This window comes from Chelon labrosus (genome assembly GCF_963514085.1).
Source record: "Chelon labrosus genome assembly, contig: SCAFFOLD_88, whole genome shotgun sequence".
NCBI lineage: Eukaryota > Metazoa > Chordata > Actinopteri > Mugiliformes > Mugilidae > Chelon > Chelon labrosus.
Window position 1 is genome coordinate 105,720 of NW_028181642.1, and position 20,402 is coordinate 126,121.

General features: G+C 42.3%; 4 protein-coding genes across 4 annotated transcripts in view; 2 read left to right on the plus strand and 2 right to left on the minus strand.

Annotated features, from left to right (window-relative positions):
• timm50 (translocase of inner mitochondrial membrane 50 homolog) overlaps positions 1 to 1,313 on the minus strand; it is a 30,340-nt gene extending 29,027 nt beyond the window's left edge. Inside the window, 1 exon segment of the mRNA XM_084575269.1 lies at positions 1,073 to 1,313. Within this exon segment, the coding sequence (XP_084431395.1) occupies positions 1,073 to 1,288 (216 nt within the window). The 5' untranslated portion in view covers positions 1,289 to 1,313.
• A 2,826-nt stretch (positions 1,314 to 4,139) lies between these two features.
• On the plus strand, positions 4,140 to 8,053 carry LOC311509834 (uncharacterized protein). Its single transcript, XM_084575270.1, has 4 exons — positions 4,140 to 4,420; positions 5,941 to 6,019; positions 6,739 to 6,964; positions 7,723 to 8,053. The coding sequence occupies exons 2-4, from the start codon at positions 5,954 to 5,956 to the stop codon at positions 7,788 to 7,790; spliced, it is 360 nt and encodes a 119-aa protein (XP_084431396.1). The 5' UTR covers positions 4,140 to 4,420; positions 5,941 to 5,953; the 3' UTR covers positions 7,791 to 8,053.
• Positions 8,054 to 8,391: 338 nt separating this feature from the next.
• Positions 8,392 to 10,889, plus strand: LOC311509841 (protein NLRC3-like). Its single transcript, XM_084575279.1, has 2 exons — positions 8,392 to 9,489; positions 10,865 to 10,889. Exon 1 carries the CDS (start codon positions 8,401 to 8,403, stop codon positions 9,271 to 9,273), a length of 873 nt encoding a protein of 290 aa, XP_084431405.1. The 5' UTR covers positions 8,392 to 8,400; the 3' UTR covers positions 9,274 to 9,489; positions 10,865 to 10,889.
• Positions 10,890 to 12,255: 1,366 nt separating this feature from the next.
• LOC311509832 (E3 ubiquitin-protein ligase TRIM39-like) lies at positions 12,256 to 19,033 on the minus strand. Its single transcript, XM_084575268.1, has 3 exons — positions 18,797 to 19,033; positions 13,463 to 17,536; positions 12,256 to 13,120 (listed from the first exon to the last, which is right to left on the minus strand). The coding sequence occupies exon 2, from the start codon at positions 17,532 to 17,534 to the stop codon at positions 15,792 to 15,794; it is 1,743 nt and encodes a 580-aa protein (XP_084431394.1). The 5' UTR covers positions 17,535 to 17,536; positions 18,797 to 19,033; the 3' UTR covers positions 12,256 to 13,120; positions 13,463 to 15,791.
• Between the last annotated feature and the right edge of the window lie 1,369 nt (positions 19,034 to 20,402).

A 20,402-nucleotide genomic window follows, 5' to 3' on the forward strand; every position in this document is an offset into this window, starting at 1 on the left:
TTTCACTAATATCTATCTGATAAAACCATAAAAGGCCAATAAACCTTAGTCCTTTACACCAGAAGTATTTTCTACTCTTCACTCTAATAACACAGTGAGGGATAAACTTTAATATTATCTTCGTATTTCTGGATTATTATGAGAATTAATTCACTTTAACAGACTTGAACATGTCCTTACTTCATCTAAGCCTAATGTCTGTTAACAATGTTTTAAAATTAATTAATTTGTTTTAAGCTTTTCATTCAAGTAGAAAGTCTCAGAGATTGTTTGTAATTTCAGACTCATTGTGTTATAACGTGTACCAGTCAGGCTGTGTGTTGCCTCCCCAGTCACATGTACTGTAGCCCATGGATGAGGAAGACTGTCCTGACCTTCACACCAAACAAACCCTTCAATGTCACGTTCAATCAGATAAAACCTCCAGAAAATAAAGCAGAACTTTAAGAGGAGCGAGCTGGATCAGTGAGCGTCAAACACAACATTACACATGACAGCAGGTTACGAAAGCAGCTATTAGCTAATGAGACGATGCTAACTGCAAGCTAGCTGTCATAGCCCAGTTAAAAACAATAAAACAATAATAGTAATAATAATAACGTTAGCGGGTTACTTTGCTGGAAAGGTTCTGACTCATGTTAAACTCACTGTCGATGTAATGTGTCTGTTACCGGCGACACACGGAGGCTAAACTCTAACGTATGCTAACGTTAGCCGGCTAACGTGCTAGCTGTGTAGCCTCGGGTTCATTCATTTATTCAGCGGGACACACGGCTGGGACAGGCGGGGCAGAAATGTAACGGCTTAGACGCTGACAGCTGCCACGACAAATGTCACGAAACCGTTAAACATCATAAAACACGTGTTTGTGTATTTAGAGGTAAAGGTGAGCTAGCTGACAGCGCACTCCGAGGTTTGAAATGTCAGGAGGAAAATTATTTTATTCACACGGGCAGCTCCCAGGGGCGGGGTTTCACGTTCGGACTAGCGCTGCGGCGCATATGCTGTCCCCGCAAACGTGACCGAGTGAGTAGAATCCAGCGCACCCGCCCGGACAGGCTAAGCCCCTCACCTGGCTCTGCTGCTGCTGCTGCTGGAGCCTCTCCTGGAGGATAGCCTGAGCCAGTCCGCCCGTGGCACTGCCCGATCCGGCCGCCGGCTTCTCCGTGGACAGTGTCCGCATGACGTCCGCCGCTGCCGGCGCGGAGGCACCCGCCGCCCCGCTCCTGAGCCGGAGGAGGCCCCGGCTCGCTCGCACACACATGGGGAACACAGACGTAGCCGACATCTTGGATAGCAGAGCGCTAAGCTAGGCAGCCGGCGAGCGTGTGTGACGCGAGCCAGGAAGGACAAAGGCGTCTGATTGGCTCGGGGCGGTTTGAGTGGCAGCCCAGCGGCGCAATCAGGGCAGCGAGAGGCCACGTGTAGCGGGATGTGGGCGGGCCTTAGCGTGTTTAGGCCAATCAGAAATAAGAACGAGTCTGACCTTCGTTTTTTACACCAAACTGCCAGGACGGTCGGAAATGCGCAAACTCTGATCAATTATATGACCTGATTATAAACCTGTCACACCGAGAAACATGAATGAAACACCTTTATCTGTGTACTCTAAGTAGAGGAGCAACTGTCGGACTAAATGTTATCTTTATATTATCAGATTATATATAGGATTATATAGGATTATATAGGAAAATCACTTTAAGGCACATTAAGTATTTACTCCTTTGTACCTTTTGTACTTTATTCATCAGTAACGTAATTAAAGGACCAGGGAAAGCTGACCCATAACTTAATTACACTATTAAATAGATTTAAAAAAGATATGGTAAATGATCTCATCTCGTCCAGTTTGATGTTAACACCACCTCCTTTAATCTCATTTCATCTAATTTAATCTAATTTTATGTATCAGCTCCATTTTATGTGATATTATGTTAAATCATCTCATCTCATATCTCTTATTATCTCTTGCATGTTTTCCCACCATGGGATGTGGTTTTAAACATCTTATAAAAGGGCTGACAGCGGTCTCAGGACCAGGGCCTCCTCTAGAGGGGACTGGGACGTCCCACACAGAAAAACAGCCTTTGGACCAGGGCCGTTTCTAGCTTGGTGGGGGCCCTAAGTAAGATGCTGTTTTGGGGCCCCTAGTTTGTCAAACTATGATGAAGAGGTTCCTAACCCTTAGATGGATTCAAGGAGTTTATTGTCATTTCAACACGTTGGTACATGAGGTGGAACTATATTAGTTACCCTGGTCCCGCTGCAAGCCAAAGCAGAAACAGTAAGAGTATAAAAATAGAATAAAATGAGCTAACTGAGTATAAAAAATAGGCAAGTACGTAAAATAAATATAGAAAGTGACAACTGTGCACTACTGGAGTCTGTGCATAGCGACTGCATTCAGTGCAGAATGTATCTGTAGCTGATTGGTTGTTTCACTTCATGAGCATCTTAAGTTGAGCCACTCAGACAAGTTACACTGATAAAAACTATCGTACAAGGAAAACAACAATCCTCTATACGTCAATACATAAAACAGATTTATAAAAATGTTTTCTTTAAATAAGAAAATGCAACAAACCATTTATTTTAAAGTGCAACTATGAAAAAAACAAAACAACACTGATAGTAATGCAGATTTAACATCACAGTCACTTATCAGGACAACAGCTGGTGTGTTGATGTGATGCTCCTGGAGCCTCCTGGTCAGGACGTCCAGTAGATCCTCTGCTCCAAATTATTCTAGAGCTGCTCTTCTTTAGGTTATCAAGTAAAATACATCATTAGCACATGTTCTTATTTTATAACTGCAGTGATGTTGCTGTAATACAGAACATGAATCTGTTTTTATGTTAAACACTGTGATGTACAGTGTTCCCAGTTACAAAGTTATCACAACCAACCACAGATACATTTTGCACTGAATGCAGTCGTTTTGCACAGACTCCAGTAGTGCACAGTTGTCATTTTCTATATTTATTTTACATACTTGCCTATTTTTTATACTCAGTTAGCTCATTTTATTCTATTTTTATACTTTTACTGTTTCTGCTTTGGCTTGCAGCGGGACCAGGGTAACTAATATAGTTCCACCTCATGTACCAACGTGTTGAAATGACAATAAAACTCCTTGAATCCATCTAAGGGTCATTGCAGTTTATTTTATTTATATCCTACGTTTATTTTGAAGCACATGAAGGATGTACCACAGACAGAGATAGCTACAGATAACGACAGGACATTTGAATTCTCCTCAGGTGAGGACAAACATGCAGTTCTGGGGCCCCCTGGTGGCTTGGGGCCCCTAAGCATTCACCTGGTTCACCAACAGCAAGAATGGTCTTTCTATAAAGACCAGTCAGATCTGGACCAGTCTTCCTCTCTCCATGAGGGACTGTCTCACATTACAAACCTTCAAAACTCACCTGAAGCAGTGGATGAAAGCAAACCAGTCTGGTAACCACTGACTTTCATCTTCTTAGTAATGGACTGGCCTGTGTCTCATCAGGTTTTTGTGTTACCTGCAAATTAGCATTGTTAACTGTTGCTGTAATCCAGCATATCTATCTATCTATCTATCTATCTATCTATCTATCTATCTGTCTATCTATCTATCTATCTATCTGTCTATCTATCTATCTATCTATCTATCTATCTATCTATCTATCTATCTATCTATCTATCTGTCTATCTATCTATCTGTCTATCTATCTATCTATCTATCTATCTATCTGTCTATCTATCTATCTATCTATCTTAAATGATTTAATCTCATGTTGTTGTTTGTCATCTCATCTTTGTTCTCTTTTGTTCTACTACATTAAATCATTTCATCTCGTGACAGTTCACATGTTCTAAATATCTCAAAGCTGTTGTTTTAAACCATTGCACTGACCTGCTCTTTTTTATTTTATTGTTATTTTATTTTTTTACTTCCTGTAAATGCATAAATCCTTCCTGCTGTGTAAATATGAAGTCATCCAGTCTGTGATTTCTCCGTCAGTATACTTTCATTGGTCAGACTGGTTCAGTTGGTCCTGGGCTTCATGAAGGAAATATGCAGCATCTGTCTTGTTTGTCTTCTATCTCACATGTGATCAACCTCATCAGTTTGATCACGTTTCCTTTTCCTCAATAAAATGTTTGTTTTCTATTTAACTCATGACGTGTTCATTCCTTGTGTCTCTCATGTTTTACTCACAGACACGTCTTCCAAAAAGAAAAGGTAATAGACGTCCTCTGTTCTAACTACATTGTTTTTTCTGTTTCTCTGTTATTTATGACTGAAACTAGACATCAGTTTAATTTCTGTCGTCATCAGGAGCCAGGACAGTCCAGACTCCTCTGAGCTCAGCAGTGCCTCCACAAACAGAGGAACCTCGGAGCTTTCTCACCTCACTACAGAAGACTCAAAAGAGTAAGGATTTGATAGTAAAACAATAAAATATTCTTGTCATGCACGCTGAGGTTTTCTTCCTGGAGGTGGGGCTGCCCCAGAGTTTGGTTTTGCCGGTTGCGTCACATTAGTGGGCTCATTCTTGACATTCATGAGTGACTGCAGCTTCTCATGTGATCCAAGAAAGATCCTCTTCCCTGAGCAGACAAACGATAAAGATCATATTTGTCTTATAATGTTAATAATCATTCTGGTTTTTTAAACTCCATCCACTTCAGCTTGGTTATTCCTCCTGTGGAGCAGACGCTTGGTAACGATCTGGACACAAGTGCTGCACAAAGTCAGCCATTTAACATTTAACAATAGGCCAAACAATTCACAAAAACTCCAAATAGCTGCAGGTTTACTTTTACAGAAAATATGTCACATGGTCCATGTGTTGGCCAACGTTTGAACATTTCTGTATAAACGAATCAGAACATCAGCAGATTATCACACAGGTCCTGAAAATAGACAAAGATAGAACCCAATAAAACACATGGAACACATGTTATACTGGTGGTGTTTGTTTATTCATTAAAATGAGCCAATATTACATATCAGAGAGGTGCTCCTCTAGGATCCAATCAGAGTCCATGTGTTCAGAAGTGTCTCCATCAATGTATTGAGACTCAGGTGTGGTTCAGTTCCTGGTTTAGTTTCAATAAATCAGGGATTTGTCTCAGTCTGATCTTCACAACACATGTTTGTGGACAAAGGAGCTTTCTGAGGAGCTCAGAGAAAGAGTTGTTGCTGCTCATCAGGCTGGAAAAGGTTCCAGAACCATCTCTAAAGAGTTTGGAACCCACAAATAATCCACAGTCAGACAGACTGAAGGCGACTGCTCCCCTCCACAGGAGTGGTCCACCAACAAAGATCACTCCATAATAGTCTGAGAGGTCCCAAAGGAACCCAGGGGAACTTCTAAGCAGCTAAAGGCCTCTCTCTCATTGGCTGATGTTAATGTTGATGAATCCACTGAACAACCATGGTGTGATGGACAAAGACACTGCTCTCCAAGAAGAACATTTCTAAACATCATGTGGACAAGACAGAAGACTATTGGGACAATGTTTAGTGGACAGATGAGACCAAAGTAGAATAGTTTGGTTTAAATGAGATGAAACAACACTGCATCATTGCAGCATCAGAACCTCATCCCTCCATCAAACATGGGGGTGCTAATGTCCTGGTTTGGGCCTGTTCTGCTGCATCTGGACCAGTTGTTTTTATTTCTCATTCACCTAATGGTCCTGGATTCTCAGTTCTGAGGGACAGCAGGTCGTGTTATTCCTGATTCTGCCACCAGGTGGAGGCAAAGGACTCATAAAACTGTAGGATCCATGCATGAATGTTTACACAAAAGATTTGCAAAGGGCCACAAATTATGAATACCTTCATATTCCTAATGCACAGGATGATAAGATTACCCAGTGAAAAATGTAAGCAGAGGCGTCAACATAAGCTGCAACAAACACTGAGGAAGGTTTTCCCGTCCACAGAGACATCGAGGACATGTCAGAGTCCAACTCCTCTCACTCTGGACAGAACAACCAACCAGACCTAGATTCCATATTCATGGTGAGTGATTGTTCCTCCTCTAACATCAAGGACTCAGACATTCACCTTTGATTTAGTCTCAGTCATTTATATCTTTAATAGTTTTAGTCAACAAAAAGTCAGTCATCTTAAACAATGAACTACAGGTTTACCACTTGAATGGTTTAATGTATTACTCCGTATTAGGACTCGTACACAAGAAGGATTCATTCCAGGAACTACATTTATTTTAGTTAAATGCTGATCCATTATCCACTCTATGTATCAGTAAAACATCAGAGGGCAATAACTTTATAAAATGTGGAAAACATCAACTAGTAAAGTACTTAGATGAAACTTCTTTGACGTCATAGTACTTCATGTTTGTACTTGAATGACCACCAATACTTATGAGTTCTCTCCTCTCGAATGTGAGTGTTAGTGTCAGTTTGATTAAATGTAAAAATTAAAAGCTGACAAAAATGGAATGACTAAATCTATGAAAGGCAATAATGACCAAGACTAATATTAAATTTACACTAAATGAAAAATGTCTGTCAACATTAACAATCGTTCCCGTCTTATTTGTAACATGGTTTGTGGCAGTTTGCTACTTTGGGTTTTTAAATGCCAGTTTTTATCATGAGATATTAGCTTTAGCTCGTTAGCATCTCGTCTTCAGAATATTTTTTGTCATCGTCTTTTTAAACGACATTAACACTGATTCAGACGAAGAGCTCATTGCTTGATGGTTGTTTCAGCTACTCGAGGAGAACATCACCGCCTTCGCGAGGAGCGAGCTGAAGAGGATCCGGCGGGCTTTGAACCCCGGTGACTCTGAGCATCTGGAGGCCGAGGAGGAGGAGGTGGAAGACGCCGAGGAGGAAAAGCAGTGGAGGAGGAGCAGCAGAGCCACATTTCAGAAGCTCACCCTTCTCTTCCTGAGAAAAATGAAGCAGGAGGAGCTGGTCGAGTCCCTGCACAGCAGTAAGACGCTTTAACGAAATGTAAAGGGTCAATTAATATTGATTTAAGACAAATATTTAACGTGTTAAAAATAATCACAGGATATAGTCCAGGTTCTTTGGACAGTAGCAGTTTCTATTAAAGCGGCAATTCCTATTTCATCTAGATTTCTCCACATATAAAGTTAGTTACGGAGTTCCTCAGGGTTCTGTGCTAGGACCACTGTTCTTTACATTCTACATGCTTCCTTTAGGCAATATTATTAGGAAATAGTGCATAAACCTCCATTGCTATGCAGATGACACCCAGCTATATTTACCAGGTGAAACTAATGAGTTGGTTAAACTCCATGGCTTAAAGACACAAAGGTCAACCTGCAACTTCCTCCTCTTAAACTGAACAGAAGTCACTGTATTAAGCCCTTAACATCTCAGAGATTCATAATCTAACCACTTAGTTTCTCTGGTGTTACCTTGGTGCTATGTTTGACCAGAATATGTCCTTTAATTCTCACATAAAGCAAGTAACCAGGACTGCCTTCTTTCACCTGCGTAATGTGACGCTGAAAAACTAGTTGATGCATTAGTGTCTTCCAGGGTAGATTACTGTCATCCGTCACTGTCTGGCTCCAAATACTACCTCCATTTGATTAATAATGCAGCAGTTTGTATTGGTACTCGTGTTATATCAATAAAATTGAACTGAACTGAATAGAAGTTGAATTGTTTTGTTGCCAACATGCTCCCAAAATAACTTCCACTAATTGTTTGTTCGTTCAGGAACTCATGCCACTGACTGCCAGCGCAAACTCCGATTAAATCTGAAGGAGAAGTACCAGCGTGTGTGAGAAAAACCCAATCCATCTGAATGAGCTGTACATCACAGAGGGAGGGACTGCAGAGGTCAATGATGGACATGAGGTCAGACAGATTGAAACATTATCCAGGAAACCACACAGACCAGAAACAAGCATCAGACAAGAAGACCTCTTTAAAGCCTCACCTGGAAGACATGGACCAATCAGAAGAGTGATGACAAAGGGAGTGGCTGGCATTGGGAAAACAGTCTTAACACAGAAGTTCACTCTGGACTGGGCTGAAGACAAAGCCAACCAGGACATCCTCTTCATATTTCCATTGACTTTCAGAGAGCTGAATGTGTTGAAAGAGAGAAAGTTCAGCTTGGTGGAACTTGTTCATCACTTCTTTACTGAAACCAAAGAAGCAGGAATCTGCAGCTTTGAAGAGTTCCAGGTTGTGTTCATCTTTGACGGTCTGGATGAGTGTCGACTTCCTCTGGACTTCCACAACACTGAGATCCTGACTGATGTTACAGAGTCCACCTCAGTGGATGTGCTGCTGACAAACCTCATCAGGGGGAAACTGCTTCCCTCTGCTCGCCTCTGGATAACCACACGACCTGCAGCAGCCAATCAGATCCCTCCTGAGTGTGTTGACATGGTGACAGAGGTCAGAGGGTTCACTGACCCCCAGAAGGAGGAGTACTTCAGGAAGAGATTCAGAGATGAGGAGCAGGCCAGCAGGATCATCTCCCACATCAAGACATCACGAAGCCTCCACATCATGTGTCACATCCCAGTCTTCTGCTGGATCACTGCTACAGTTCTGGAGGATGTGTTGGAAACCAGATCAGGAGGAGAGCTGCCCAAGACCCTGACTGAGATGTACATCCACCTGGTGGTTCAGACCAAAGTGAAGAAGGTCAAGTATGATAGAGGAGCTGAGACAGATCCACACTGGAGTCCAGAGAGCAGGAAGATGATTGAGTCTCTGGGAAAACTGGCTTTTGATCAGCTGCTGAAAGGAAACCTGATCTTCTATGAATCAGACCTGACAGAGTGTGGCATCGATATCAGAGCAGCCTCAGTGTACTCAGGAGTGTTGACACAGATCTTTAAAGAGGAGAGAGGACTGTACCAGGACAAGGTGTTCTGCTTCGTCCATCTGAGCGTTCAGGAGTTTCTGGCTGCTCTTCATGTCCACCGTTTGTTCTACAACTATGGCGTTGCTCTGTTGTCTGAGAAACAATCAAAACCCAAAAGTTGGAAGCTATTAAATAAGGAGACGTCAGCAAAGTTTTACAAGAGTGCTGTGGACAAGGCCTTACAGTCCAAATGGACACTTGGACCTCTTCCTCAGCTTCCTCCTGGGTCTGTCACTGGAAACCAACCAGGCTCTGCTGCAAGATGTGCTGCCTCCGACGGGAAAGTCCTTACAAACCAACTACAAAACAGTCCAGTACATCAAGAAGAAGATCGGGAGCAACATGTCTCCACACCAGACCATCAATCTGTTCCATTGTCTGAGTGAGCTACAGAACCATTCAGTCCTGGAGGAGGTCCAGCTCTACCTGACCGAGGAACATGTCCTCGTGAATAAACTGTCTCCTGCTCAGTGGTCAGCTCTGGTCTTCATCTTACTGTCGACTCAGAAACAAGTGGATGTGTTTGACCTGAGAAAATACTCTGGTACAGAGGAGGCTCTTCTGAGGCTGATGCCGGTGGTGAAAGGCTCCAGCGAAGCTCTGTAGGTCGTAGATAAAGAGACAATATAGATGCAGAACTCAAAACATTTATCTTTTAAAATTTCTTTTATTATTTTCTACATTGTAGATTTATACTGAATATGTCAAAACTATGAAGGAACACATGTGGAATAATGTAGACAATGTTTGATATTTTAGATTCTTTGACAGATTTTCACATTCATTTCTCAGTCAGCTTCATGGGTTGGTCCACAGCTCTCTAATGTGCTGCTGTTCTAATCGTTAATATACCAAGAACCATTCAAGTATAAAGACAAATGACAGTCCATTATTACTTTAAGACATGAAGGTCACTCACTCTGGAAAACCGTCAAACGCTTTCGTTCATCGAATCAGAGGAGAGGAAGACCAAGGGTTACTTCTGCTGCAAAGAAGGAAACAAGGAATGGACATTAGACCAGTGGAAACCTGGACATTGGTCTGATAAGATCTTTGGTTCCTCCCCTTGTTATGGTAAAGATGAGTGGATGGTTTGAAATGACAATATTCACTGAAAGAACATGGAAACCCCACATTGAAAACCCCAGGCAGCCAGCAGGTTAACCTTCCTGCTGTGATGTTAACCACTGCTAAAGGTTGCCAACACCCACTTCGAGCAAAATGTTACTGGAAATCTAACTGGTTTATATTTAGACGTCTATATGAGCAGAAACAAACTGCTGGAAAGCAGCACTGACATGCTAGCCATTAGCATTAGTATCCCCGTTGTCGTTTCCATGAGCATCTGCTCCTTGTTTTTTTGTTTACGGCTTAATTCTACGTCGACACAACTGAACAAGGTTTGAACCTAAAAGCTTGACTCAGAAGACGTTCAGATTCACTCAGTCTTTGTTTCTGAGGAAAAAACTAAAAATCACTCTTCATGAAGCAAAAACACAATAAGAACATCAATGACTAAGGAAATACAAAATCTCTCTCGAGGAAAAATAATCTAAGGTAAAATGAGAAAATATTAAATAAACAAGGAAAATAACAAAAGCTCAAGGAAAACTACGACCTGGTCAGAACAAGGCTGAGACAGAGCTGCTTCCACTGGACAGGACAGGACGACCTGGCAAAGAACTAAGGGAGGCACAGGTATATACAAGTGCTGGGGTAATTAGACACAGGTGAAAACAATCAGGACAGGGAAGACAAACAGGAAGGACAAGCTGACTCTAACACAAAAGGAAATGGTTAACAAAATAAAAGCAGAAAATAGCACCATGCATAACATGAAAGCTTTTACTGTCTCAGTATGACACACATGTGCTCCTCCATAGTTCTGATGTTGGTATAGAACGCTCATTAAAACACGAAGAAACAAAACTAAACTTCAAACTAAACCCACATCTTTTTCCTTTTGCATCTTTTCAGGCTGAGTGGCTGCAAGCTGTCGGAGAGAAGCTGCAAACTTCTGGCTGCATCTTTCAGCTCCCAGTCCTGTCATCTGACAGAGCTGGACCTGAGCAAGAACTGCCTGAGGGATTCAGGAGTCAGTTTGCTCTGCGCCGGTCTGGAGAGTCCAAACTGCAGACTGACAACTTTAAGGTTAGACCAAGTAAATAAAGAAACGTGTTATTTTCTGACAAGCAGTAATAAATACTCTGATCGTTGAGCTATGAAACTGTACCTTGCCCCAACTTACTTGACTCTTAGGTTGAATCAAAACAGTCTGACGGAAGAATGCTGCAAAGAGCTCTCATTGGTCCTCAGCTCAGAGTCCTCCTGTCTAAAGAAACTGGACCTGAGCATCAACAAACTGCAGGATTCAGGGGTGAAGCAGCTCTCTGTTGGTTTGACAAGTCCACTCTGCAAACTGGAAACTCTCAGGTCTGATTAGTTAATGTTTACTGGTGTGTGTGTCATGGTCTGATTGATTCTAAGAGGAAGACGTGGTGAGTGATTGTTGCGTTGGTTGCGTCGTCTGTTTATAGGTTGGTGGACTGTAAGTTGTCAGAGAGAAGCTGTGACTCTCTGGCCTCAGTTCTCAGTTTGCCGTCGTCCAGCCTGAGAGAGCTGGACCTGAGCGTGAACAGCCTGAGGGATTCAGGAGTGAAGCTGCTCTCTGCTGGACTGAGGAGTCCCGGCTGTCGGCTGAAAGCCCTCAGGTTAGGATTCCTTAAACTCAGCGGATGACGATCTGTTGCATCATTATGAATTAACCCTTTTACTTTTTGTGTATTTTTGTAGTCTGGCAGGTTGTCAGGTGACGGGGGAAGGTTGTGCTTCTCTGGCCTCAGCTCTGAGCTCCAATCCCTTCTGTCTGAAGGCGCTGGACCTGAGGTTCAATCATCCTGGGGCCTCGGCAGCGCTGCTCCACGCTAAACTCAAGGACCCATTCTTCAGACTGGACACTCTCAGGTGGGCACACCTCCACCTCTGTGAAGTCGTATATTGAGACAGTGGTTTTCATCAGCTGAGAGAATTTGCAGAAAACACTAAACAGAGGCAAGTGGTCTTGGATCTGCTTGAGGCCGGCTGGGTAGAGTCAGAAAAAAAAGGATGGTAAAACAAAAACAGAAAGGAGAAGAGAAGAGAAGAGAGGAGAAGAGAAGAGAAGAGAAGAGAAGAGAAGAGAAGAGAAGAGAAGAGAAGAGAAGAGAAGAGAGAACCAGAAGGAATGAGATACATGAAGACTCAGACGAGTCCAGGTCATATCTGTCTCTTCCTGTCTGGTCGTCCATCTGCTTGAGGCCGGACAGCTAGAGACAGATATGATCTGGACTTGTTGAGTTCTTCTTGAAGTCATTTCTCTATCTCAATCCTTCTGTGCTCCCCTCCTTTCTTTTTTTTTATTGTTTCACCTTTCTCTTTTTCCTCTCTCTACCCAGCCGGGCCTCAAGCAGATGGATCAGCCTGAGGCCCAGATGGATCTGAGTCTTTAGGTTTTAATTTGGAATGTGTGTGTGGGTGGGACCCTAACATTCTCGTGACTAAATCATGTAACAACCTGATACTCACCTTAACATGACTGATAATGCTGACATTATTTATTCCTCGTTCAGGATCGACTCTGGAGGTAGAACCAAGTCCTGAGGAGGTGTAAGTGTTTGAACTGATGAAAACAGACGACTTTTATTTGACTTGAACATATCGCTCTGCTAGCTAAGCTAACTAATGCTAACCATCACAGACAGACCCATAGCTGTAGTTTGTCAGACAGTTGTCCAGTGTGTACAGGCGGCTCAGTGTTAATTAGAAACATCATTATGTCGTTCAGTTTCTAACTTTCTGTATTTTATTTTATCTTTTGTTTTAATGAATTTTGTTCCTGTTCTATTTATCTGCCGTTGTACTCATATGATCGTCAGGTTAACCTGTTTCTGTTCTGTTCTGGTTTTTAAACTTTTATTAAACACTCAAACATTAGCAACCGAACCAAATGAATCAGTTATTGTTCTCTGTTAATGAATAAAAGAAAAACAAGGCCCCCGGTCAGACGTTGCTTTATCACCCGTCCTGGTTAATCTGATCTCAGCTGATCTCCATCTTTATTATTACTGATCTCAGTTTGTGTGTCTGTTAATAAACAGCGCCATCATGTGGTCAGTAGAATATTGTAACGTGTCCCAAATGTGTCCCAGAGCTCCTCCAGAGCTCCTCCAGACGTCCTCCAGAGCTCCTCCAGACCTCCTCCAGACCTCCTCCTCCAGACGTCCTCCAGAGCTCCTCCAGAGCTCCTCCAGACGTCCTCCAGAGCTCCTCCAGACCTCCTCCAGACGTCCTCCAAAGCTCCTCCAGAGCTCCTCCAGACCTCCTCCTCCAGACGTCCTCCAGAGCTCCTCCAGAGCTCCTCCAGACGTCCTCCAGAGCTCCTCCAGACCTCCTCCAGACCTCCTCCTCCAGACGTCCTCCAGAGCTCCTCCAGAGCTCCTCCAGACGTCCTCCAGAGCTCCTCCAGAGCTCCTCCTCCAGACGTCCTCCAGAGCTCCTCCAGACGTCCTCCAGAGCTCCTCCAGAGCTCCTCCAGACCTCCTCCAGACCTCCTCCTGCTCTTTAAGATGGACACTTGTGATCAGATCGCCCACTGTAAAGATGTTATTATGTTTTGTTGCTTTCCTATACATTCCAGTCTGAACGACAACACAGAACCTCTATGATGGAAAACAAAGGATGTCTAATGTCTGTAGTCTTCATGTGATTAGATGGACTGTGTTGCTGTGATTAATTAGCTGAATGATAGTTTGAGATCATGACTCTTTATTTTGAAGCTGTTCTTGATCCCTGTGATTATTTATGTCTTTGTAGCACAACAAGCTTTAATTTATGAGATGATTTACAGCAAAAAAAAAAAAAAACTTTGCAGAGATTAAAGCTGAAAAAAAATCTGGACTCTGACCAGCTCAAAGTCAAAATTATTTTATACTTTACACAAACACATTCTACTGATCTGACTCTGTGACTTCACCTCTGTTCATTTAGAGCCAGTGTAGTTATTCACAGTTACCACTAGAGGGCGGTGTAAACACATGAACACTGACACATCTGATATGATGTGTATGGACTGATTCTAATAAAGTCATATAACATGTAAATAAAATCAAATTAGTGTTGAGTTAAAAAAATGGGTCATTGTTACACCAAACCAACTGAAACACACGGAACCGGAATATTATACTTGTGTGTTTGTTTATTCAGTAAAAATGAACCAATATTACATATCAGAGAGGAGCTCCTCTAGGATCCAATCAGAGTCCATGTGTTCAGAAGTGTTTCCATCAATGTAATGAGACTTAGGTGTGGTTCAGTTCCTGGTTTAGTTTCAATAAATCAGGGATTTGTCTCAGTCTGATCTTCACAACACATGTTTGTGGACAAAGGAGCTTTCTGAGGAGCTCAGAGAAAGAGTTGTTGTTGCTCATCAGGCTGGAAAAGGTTCCAGAACCATCTCTAAACATGGGGGTGGTAAGGTCCTGGTTTGGGCCTGTTCTGCTGCATCTGGACCAGGACGGCTTGTCCTCATTGATGGACCAATGAATTCTGAATTCTACCAGTGAACTCTAAAAGAAAATGTCAGGACATCTGTCCATGAGCTGAATGTGAAGAGAAACTGGGTCATGCAGCAAGACAACGAGAACCAAGAACACAAGTGGTTCTACAGAAGAACGGTTAAAGAAGAACAAGATGAATGTTTAGGAACGGCCAAGTCAAAGTCCTGACCTTAATCCAATAGAAATGTTGTGGAAGGACCTGAAGCAAGCAGTTGATGTGAGGAAACCCACCAACATCTCAGAACTGAAGTGGTTCTGTTCTGAGGAATGGGCTAAAATTCCTCCAAGCTGCTGTAGACCACTGATCAGCAGTTACCAGAAACATTTAGTGACAAGGAGGTCACAGCAGATACTGGACACAAGGAGGACATGATATGTAATATTGGCTCACTTTCCTAAATAAACAAGTATAATATTTCAGTTTCATGTGTTTGATTGGGTTGGTTGTTGATGTTTTGAGTCATTTTTATGCAGAAACGTATAAAATGCTGAAGGTGCACTTCAGGGGCGTTACTAGACCTTATTCACTGGGGCACGTGCCTTAGTAAAAGTCTCCAGTGCCCCAGTAAAATTCTAGCGCTGCTCTCGCTGGAAACGGCATTCATGAGCGCATCTCCGTGCCTGCTTTAGTCATGACTCGAGCCTGTCACTTACCAGCAAAAAGAAAGGGGCCATAATAGCTAATCAGGAAATAGCACCTGTGTAGCTGGGTAAGATTGAACGCAACAACTAATGAAAATCGTTCACATGATTCTTCCGAGTGTTTCATGTACACACACACACACACACATACAGTACACAGTGGAAACCGCTGGAGCTCGTCACATCACTTTGAGCACAGAGTAAGTCGTCCCCTGTTTTAATGTTACAACAAATTCACAACTTGTTTGACAGAAAAAATGACAAGTTGATCGCTGTTAGAGAATGTTGCTCACATAATTAGCATCTGTTTTTCGATGCTTAGCTTCATTGTAGCCTAAATTTAGCAACAGTTTACCAGCTTGTGCTCTCTCCCTCACACACACACTCACACCATGCGTAGGCTGCATGCACACATGCGGACAATTAATAATGATTTATACGTATACTGTAGAGAGAGCCCTGTAAAAGTAGCCTATACTGTTAGGCTAGCCATTTATTTCATATTGCGCACACATTTAATTATTATTATTATTTTTTTTTTTTATGTATTGGGAGTTGGGGGCCTGTGCCCCAGCAAAGCTCTAGGTCTAGAATCGCCCCTGGTGCACGCCCATTATTACAAACCACAGCTGAAACTTGTGTGTTCGGTCTGAGTTTAGGAAGGGTCTCTACTTTGGTTTTGAGTGTCTGACAGGTGTGATACGTAGCGGAGCAGAGTCCTCAGAGCTGGGTCTGAATAACGGGTAGAGTTTGGTCTTTGTTTGGGCGCCAGTGAAAACCCATTTCATTGATGAACTACTCAGAGGAGGTAGCGGTGCGGTGAAGGTGCATCCTGTGAAGGAGTAAATCCGAGCCCTCGTGTCGATGTCATAGAAGGAGACCAACTTTCCTTCATAATCCACAAACACACCGATCCTCTGGGGAACTTTAGGCAAGGCCAAAACGACGGGAGGGTTAGCGTTAGCCTGGCAACGCCCCCAGTAACAACCCAGCGTCCAGCATCCGTTTTCAGGGCTGAGGGATAAATTAGTGCCCTTCTTGCTGATGGACTCCTTTGCCACGCCGACCTCCCAGAGCGTTCGCCCTCCGAGCGTGACTTCGTAGTAAAAACAGCCGGAGGAGAAACCCTCATTTCCGAGCACATAGTGGAGACAGTCGAACCTGGAGGAGCTGTCTGGGACTGTCCTCTTTGAGCCACCGTCCCTCACTTGTTTCCTGTCCCCCGACACGACGAGGCAGGGGTGTGCCGTGTTCGGGTCCAGAGTCACTTTCTGGAAATACTGACTCTGGATTTCCGCAAGGTCGTCGTTAAACTCCGTCTGAGAGTCCATCATTTCCTCCTCTTCGTCGAGCAGACCTCCGAGGATGATTTCCATCTGCTCACCGAGCGTCTCCTCAACCTTGGCCACGGCGCTCCTCACCATGCCCTCCACATGCAGGAGGCTCTGGGCTCTGAACCTGAAGCATTCAGTGCTTTCAGAGGAGGAGATAGCTGGGAGGTCCTGGAGGAGTTTGAAGTCATCCTCTGTTTTTGAGAGCTCCTCCAGCTTGGTGCTCATCCTCTGGTTCTTAGTTATCTCCACCTGAAGATGGCTGATGAGTGCCTCGGCCTCCTGCTCTGCCGCTCTCTGCTTCTCCTCCAGGAGCTCCATCAGCTCCTCCTTTTTGGTTTCAATCAAGGCCACCAGAGCAGCGAAGCACTTGGCGGCTTCTGCTTTTATCCTCTCCACTTTCAGGCGACTTTGCGTCACCGAGGTTTGGATCCTTTCAGCCTCGACGCTCACCTCGCTCAGAGTGTGGTTAACTTTACTTTTCATGCACTTCAGCGTCGTCCTCCTCTCTTTGAGCTCGTCCTCCAAGGAGACCACGTGGTGCGTCGCGTGGCCGTCCTTCATGCACGCAGCACAGATGCAGCTTCGCTCGTCTCTGCAGAAGAACTCCCTCAGCTTGTTGTGTTTCTTGCAGGCCCTCTCCTCCAGCGACTCCACCGGGTCGATCAGTTTGTGCCACTGCAGAGCCTGAACGGTGCGATGCGGCTCCAGGTGAGCGCCGCAGTACGACACCAGACAAACGAGGCAGGACTTCAGAGCCTTCGCCTTCGTCCCGTGGCAGAGGTCACAGGGCACCTCGCAGGGATGATCAGGAGATGTAGCGTAGCCGGCGCCATCGCCTGCAGCTCTCGTCCGCTTGAAAAGCTCCAAAATGTCTCTGAATTCGGTGTTGACTTGGAGTCTGGGCGTCTTGGGGAAAGTCTCGTTGCAGAGCGGACACTGGCTGACTTCAGCGAAGGCCCAGTAGCCCGTGATGCAGGCCTTGCAGTAGTTGTGTCCGCAGGGAGTGGACACGGGTTCGTTGAAGACATCCAGACAGATTGAACACTGGAACTGCTCCTCGCCGCCGGCCGACGCCATGTCTGCAACGGAAACAAGGAAAAGAATTAAAGAACCAACTCACTGCTTTAAAGTGTTCAAGCTTTAGTTTTGACGACATTTACAATAAAAAATATGTTTTAAGAGAAAAAGATAAGGATTTTATGACACTTTCCATTATTTATCTCAGCTTTACTTATTTATAAAGTCCACATTTTTACCATTTTATTGTGAAAATGCTTCTTTTACTTTGCAACAACGATTATTTGATGACATTTAATATCCAGTAAATCCTGTAATCGGTAATTGTTTTCAATAAAAGCAGGTTTTTAAAGAAAGTAAAGCTTTAGTTTTGATGTAATTTACATACTTAAGGGTTTTATGGCACGTTCCATTATTTATCTCAATTTTACTTAAAATCAGTCATTTAAAATCCAGGTTTCATTGTGAAAACAGATCTTTTACTTTGAAACTACAGATATTTAAATATATTAAATGTCCAGAAAGTCCTAAATTATGTTAAATGGCTATACATTTTAATGAAGGTAAGTTGGATCTTTTTAATCTTGTTTTATAGATTTTATGACTCCTTCCATTATTTATCTCAGTTTTGCTTAAAAGCAGTCACATAAAAAAGTTTTCACAGTTTTATTGTGAAAATGGGTCTTTTACTTTGAAACAACAATTTTGTAATCAGTAATTGTTTTCAATAAAAGCAGGTTTTTAAAGAAAGTAAAGCTTTAGTTTTGATGATGTTTCAAGTTTAATGTGTAAACTCATGGTTTCATGGTGGTTTATTATCAGTGAACACAGACACACAGAGATAAGCAGCAGTAACAACAGTCGACGCTCGCAGCCTTAAATATTAAACTAACTACATGATAATAAAACCCTGTTCAGACTCATGTGAGGCGTCTAGTGTTTCTATTCTCAGTATGTCAGTTCAGACCAGATGGATTTCTGGAAACTCTTCTCTTCTGTGAAGGCGTCAGAGAAAACATGGACTGGATTTCACTTTAGTTTCAGTTTAACAACTTAAATGTGAACATTTCTTTTTTAGTTGAAGCTCTGACGTTTTTCAGTCGCTCACGTTTTGCACATGTTTCAGTTTTGGGTGAAAACTTGATTTCTTTAGGTTCTTTGTCCGTCTTCATGTTCCTGCTCTAACAGGATCTGCTCCAGCTTCTACTTAACAGCCTCACAGGACAGATTTAAAACATTTAAAACTTTAACACCTGATTAAAAACACCAGATAAAGGTTGAGTTAATTATTGTGGGAGAAGGTAACAAGAGCCAGAGCTCACCTGTTGTTGCTGTTTTGTCTCGGTGCTCACGCTTCACTTTCACTTCCTGATCATGACAGGACAGACAGGAAGTCAACTCCTCTCCTCCTCCTCTGACTCCAGGACTGCTATCTTTGTGAGGTCCGGCTCCAGTTTGAATCTCATTTTATGCTGACATGAGAGTTTCTGTGAAGAGGTGAACTTTTTAGAAAGTCAGATTTTTTTTGAAAATGTTTTTAAATGAATCAGGTTAGAAATAATATTCTGTCTTTGTAGCTGTTAACTGAATAAATAAGAAATAAATCTAAACAGGTTTTAGTTCCAGTCAGAATAAACCAGATCTTAACATGTGACAGTCTTTCCATCTTGTTCTGGATCATGTCACCAGCTGTTCATACGCTGTAGAAACTCTGACCTGTCCATTTTATTAAATATAACTTGAATATGTTGTTTTCAATAAAACCTGTTTTTAGAGCTCAGTTTATCTTTAACAAGTATGAATTACACTGTACAAAATGTTGGGCTATGTATTTAAATCAAGTTTGGTTTGTTTTCAATAAAAACACAATTTTAGACTAAAGGTATTGATTTTATGGCTCTTGACATTATTTATCTCAGTTTATTCAAAAGCAGTCGTATAAAGTTCATGTTTGTACATTTTTATTTTTTGACATTTATCACAAACTACTGTTAAAATGATAAATATTACACTGTAAAAACTTTGGATACACATTTAAATCAATCATCATATTTGTTTTGTATTGTTTTCAACAAAAACATGTTTTTAGAGATAAATATATGGATTGTTATGGCTCTTTATCTCAACTTTACCTGGAGCAGTTTGTTATATTTCAAACTACGATTAAAATAACATTAATTACACTGTAATCAGTTTGATTTGAGTTTTATTTCAATAAAATGTGTTTTTAGAAAAACAAAATATTGATTTTAAGACTTTTTGTTATATCTCAATTTTACTTAAAAGCAGTCATATAAAGTTCATGTTTGTAATAATAAGTAATAAATTAATAATAAATAATACGTTTTATTATTGACATCTAAACGATCACATATAAGCATAAGCACACAATAAAACACATTTTATTATATATATATATATATTGGGAGACTCTGCTCCTTTTTGGCGAATTTTTTAATAATTATTTTTTATTAAATTTTCTCATGGAGTGGATTGAATTAGAGAGAGAGGGAGAGAGACATAGAGACACAGTGGTAGAAAGAGCGAGAGAGGCCTGGATAGAGGGGGGAGGAGGGAGGAGAGAGAGAGAGGGGGAGGAGGAGGAGGAGGAGGAGGGAGGAGCTCAGCGTCAGAGTCGTTCCTGTCGTGGACCAGAGAGGAGAGAGAATCACCAGCGAACAACCAGCGGCTTGTTTTCAGGTAAAATCATCATCTTGTGTTTCCTTCTTCTTTATTGATTTATTTACTGTGATCAGATGATGATGATGATGATGAAGATGAAGATGATCATAGGCTCGATTCTCGTGTTGTTTTGTCGGACGGATGGATGGAGCTGATGGAGGGATGGAGGGAGGGATGGAGGTGGAGGGGCGCTGTTCATAACAAACCTCTACTTTAAAGCCTCTTATTTCTTCCCTGTGCTGCGTT